A 5,000-nucleotide genomic window follows, 5' to 3' on the forward strand; every position below is an offset into this window, starting at 1 on the left:
CTGATACCCACTCAATCAGAAAGATCAATACACACCTCGATACTGTCACTTCTACGGAAGCCCTAAGAGGCCATGCATTATTATTTACTTTCTTTCTTTACATACTTTCTTGTTTTCTCGTGATCTTGCTATTTCAGCTTGAGTGAGTCCCTGATCAAAGTAAAACAGATTTGTTCATCCATGACGCTGCAGGACTGTGCTGAGCTTCTGCTGCCTCCAGAACAATAAAAACTACGTGATGTTATGTCGAGTACACTGAAAAATCACGAGACATCGAGTCGTGATCACAAGAAAACAAGAAAGGAAAAAAATAATAATAACGCAAGGCCGCCTAGGGCTTTCGTACATTTCTGTTTGTACTGCCTCGTTAGCGGCCCCTAGTGCTAGTTCGTAGTCAGAGCTCAGCGCTGTGCAGTTTGTAATGTTTAAAGTGTTTTTAAACCTGTAACAATCGCATAATTACCGCAAGAAATTGTAAAATCGTGATTCACTATACTGCTATAGAGTGGATCTATTAATTTAATCATTTCTAGCTTCTGGTTGGATTTCTCCCACCCATGAGTTAGCTCCTCCCCCTCCAGTCAAGGCAGATCTGCTCATGAAAGTCTTGTAAACAAATGCAATTCATCTCCACAGCAGCAGGGGGCTCCACATATTACAAAACCACTCCTTTAATCTTCAACAGTAATAACATGAGAAAGGGGTGAAATCCTGAGACGTCTGACTCAATAATTGATGAACAAACAAACTGCCGTATTACAGAACAAACCCCCCCCCCCCCGCCCCCCCCCCCCCCCCCCCCCACTTTATTATAATATAATACACAATACTTCCTGTGATACAGCACAGGAACCTTTTCATTTTTCCTACCGTTTTTCGCCCTGATGGTGAATATAACTCCTCCACCAAGGCCCATACTCTGTGGATTTGTTACTGATGTACATATTAAAGCAGCTATAGCGCCATCTACAGCCGAACCTCCAGAGCGCAGGATATCACTGAAAGAAAAAACAAGAACATAGAGTGATACATGGGATAAAAGGAGGATAAAACCAGAATGATAGAAGGGTTTGAATCTTTCAACATAAAATAAAGATGTGTGTGTGTGTGTGTGTGTGTGTGTGTGTGTGTGTGTGTGAGTGTGTGTCAGGAAACAATTACAGAGGCGTGAGTGAGTCTCAAATTCTTTATCGATGTAAGTGGCCATGTAATGGACACCACACTGTCATGGGAACAAATTAATGATCGAATGTGGCAGGAAAATGGACAAACGCTCGTTTGAGCAGACGTTTGAGCAGACGAATTCGGGCAGCTGTGTCTCTGGTGGTAGAGCGGGTCGTCCACTAATCGTAAGGTTGGCGGTTCGATTCCCGATCCACGTGACTCCACATACTGAAGTGTCCTTGGGCAAGACACTGAACCCCAAGTTGCTCCCGATGGCAAAATAGCGCCTTGCATGGCAGCTCTGCTACCGTTGATGTGTGAGTGTGTGTGTGAGTGTGTGTGTGAGTGTGTGTGAATGAGACACACAGTAAAGCGTTTTGGATAATAGCGCTATATAAGTGCACCATTTACCAATAAATACTGATCCATTTACCAAAAAAAACAAAAAAAAACCCTGCACCGGATCTTTCATCCAGTTTCACTCAGTAATGCACTATAGGTTTCATTAGCGAACGCGTGTCACTTCCTCCATCAGTCTCCACTACACACCAAAACACTAAAACCAGAGTGCTGTTAAACTCTGCATTCTGATTGGTCAGGAGGGACCAATTTTGATTGTTGATTCGTTTTCTATAACAGCAGCTCTGACAGTAGTGCAGCTGCACATCGCAGGTTTATTCGGAGGGTCGGGAGGGTTACTGGGAAAATGGGTTCCCTTACAGTTACAAATGACTTCATAAAATATGCCATCAGTAACGTCTCACCATATGAAAGTAAAGTGATCTGATTATTTTTGGATTACTTCAAGGCCACATGTGTAAATAAAGTTAAGAGAAAAGCAATATGATCTAAAATACTTTTATTTAGAGCTTAAAAACATGTTCAATGTTTGGATTTGTTTTAAATAAATAAATAAAAGATCACTGTCTCTGATGCAGGTATCATTACATCACAGAAGATACAGTGATCAATACTCAGTGCGCTCGTTCTGATACGTTATGGTTTCTATAGTAACAGCCCAATCACAGGGACATGTACAGCAGACGCGCCGCATAAATGGATTAAAAACGCTCGATGTTTATTTTTTAAGACGTACGGAAGGAGTCTCCAGTGTCAGCGCTGTGTAACTCTCAGAGGTAAAGCTGTAACTTTAAGTTTTTCCCACAACTACAGGACAGAGTCTTTAGATGAAACCTTCATGGACGCTGTTCTGGGATCTGCAACAACCCAAGCGTGCAGAAGACCGAGACACAGGAACGTGCAATCCAGCAGATTTCTGTAAAACTGCACATTATAGTTTAGTGGACTGAAGCCAAATATTGTTTGAATTTAACTCCCAATTCCCAGAAACGTAAAAAAGTGTGAGTCTGATCATGAACCGATGGTGTGTCTCCAAATTGGTGTGAAAATGTATAAATGCGATAAAGTGTAAACTGATGTAAAACAACTGCAAACAGGAAGTGGCCATGAACACACACACACACACACACACACACACACACACACACACACACACACAAGACACAGACGGCCTCTAATGAAATTGACCAATTAGTCTGTGCATTAGAGAGGAAGATGGATTTTCCCCATCAGTGTTTGGTTTAGTGCAGAAACGACTGTCTGGTGAACAGACCCTGAGAGCTAGCAATTCTGAACACGGCTTTTATTCTGCTACGTATCATTATTACGGAAAATATTATATTAAGGCTAGAATCATACAAACGTGGGTCTTTTCTAACCTTCACTCGTTTCCGTCTCTCCTGTTTATTCTGTTTTTTCTTCAACCGCCTTGAGAATCGGCCCTGGGTCACTGCTGCCACCTTGTGGAACAACTAAATAATGAAAAAGAATTAAATGCGTGCGTGTGGCCTGCGCGTACAAAGTCAAATCACAACGGAAAATCGGCCGGCGCGCGTACAGTACGCGTGTACTCTGCTGATGATGAACTCACGCGTCACGCGTACAGTGCGCTGTTCCTAGCGTACGCGTAAAACCTGAAGCGTACTTTCTGCTTTATGCAACACACTGTAGTTGACATTTAAAGCCACATTATGAAGCTTTAAGTGTTTCTGACAGACCATGTCTCCTAATGCATCAGGCTAGAAACAAATCTACAAGCGTGTCTTCACTATAGCATCAACATTGTTATGAATTATTAATTGATGCATGGTGTTTTTACGTAATGAACATCTTAAAGGTGCAAAGGAAGAAAAATAAAACGCGATAAGTGATGATAAAATCGATGGCGTTCAATTTTACTTTGGGAATGTCTTGGCTAGGCGTGTTAGGCTAATTTACAGGCGCTTTACGTTATGAGAATATACAGAAAAAACGCACTAACAAGATGCTTACGGGTTTGATTATATTTACAGATATCCCCTGTATCGCAGCACGCAAGAACTAGAGCATTACAGCCAAAAGCAGCGCAGTGGGGCGTTCTTTTCCTGCTGCGGGGCGAGGAGCTAATTCCTCTGAGTGTTCAAATGCAGCCATTTTACGCCATTGACTCAGAGAGCACCACGCATGTGACGTAATGGCGGCCTCCGCAGGTTAACATATCTATTAAACATGAAGGATTTTTTTTTTTTTTGGAAATTACTGTGTGTTTAGGCCTACAAGTCTTCAAAGTCGGGGTTTGTGTTCAATTCCAAACACAGAAGTGTGAGTGTGCAGTATTTGCATTAGATAAACACTAAGCGGGATGACTCTCCACACCGGTACAGCCACAGTGTGTTCTACGCAACAATACAGCAGAGCAGCCAACTAAAATTAAACATGAACGATCAGTAAAACTCAGTGTATTCAATACGAACACCATTAACACCGGGTGCATTTATTTACGCCTTTATTCAGCCTTTATTCAGCCTTTGGTCTGTGTTGAATGAGTGTTTATTATTATAGTCTTAGATATACAGTATAACCTCTGTGTTTATTATTATAGTCTTAGATATACAGTATAACCTCACTGTTTATTATTACAGTCTTAGATATACAGTATAACCTCAGTGTTTATTATTATAGTCTTAGATATACAGTATAACCTCTGTGTTTATTATTATAGTCTTAGATATACAGTATAACCTCTGTGTTTATTATTATAGTCTTAGATATACAGTATAACCTCACTGTTTATTATTACAGTCTTAGATATACAGTATAACCTCACTGTTTATTATTATAGTCTTAGATATACAGTATAACCTCAGTGTTTATTATTATAGTCTTAGATATACAGTATAACCTCTGTGTTTATTATTACAGTCTTAGATATACAGTATAACCTCTGTGTTTATTATTACAGTCTTAGATATACAGTATAACCTCGGTGTTTATTATTATAGTCTTAGATATACAGTATAACCTCACTGTTTATTATTACTGTCTTAGATATACAGTATAACCTCTGTGTTTATTATTACAGTCTTAGATATACAGTATAACCTCGGTGTTTATTATTATAGTCTTAGATATACAGTATAACCTCAGTGTTTATTATTATAGTCTTAGATATACAGTATAACCTCACTGTTTATTATTATAGTCTTAGATATACAGTATAACCTCAGTGTTTATTATTATAGTCTTAGATATACAGTATAACCTCTGTGTTTATTATTACAGTCTTAGATATACAGTATAACCTCTGTGTTTATTATTACAGTCTTAGATATACAGTATAACCTCGGTGTTTATTATTATAGTCTTAGATATACAGTATAACCTCACTGTTTATTATTACTGTCTTAGATATACAGTATAACCTCTGTGTTTATTATTACAGTCTTAGATATACAGTATAACCTCGGTGTTTATTATTATAGTCTTAGATATACAGT

At 39.1% G+C, this 5,000-nt stretch overlaps 1 protein-coding gene across 1 annotated transcript in view; it reads right to left on the reverse strand.

Annotated features, from left to right (window-relative positions):
* Positions 1-5,000, reverse strand: part of ggt5a (gamma-glutamyltransferase 5a) — a 14,972-nt gene that overhangs the window by 8,058 nt on the left and 1,914 nt on the right. Inside the window, exon 2 of the mRNA XM_017466892.3 lies at positions 871-998. Within this exon, the coding sequence (XP_017322381.1) occupies positions 871-998 (128 nt within the window). The remainder of the gene's footprint in view (positions 1-870; positions 999-5,000) is intronic.

The sequence above is a fragment of the Ictalurus punctatus genome, chromosome 5, assembly GCF_001660625.3.
Source record: "Ictalurus punctatus breed USDA103 chromosome 5, Coco_2.0, whole genome shotgun sequence".
Lineage (NCBI taxonomy): Eukaryota > Metazoa > Chordata > Actinopteri > Siluriformes > Ictaluridae > Ictalurus > Ictalurus punctatus.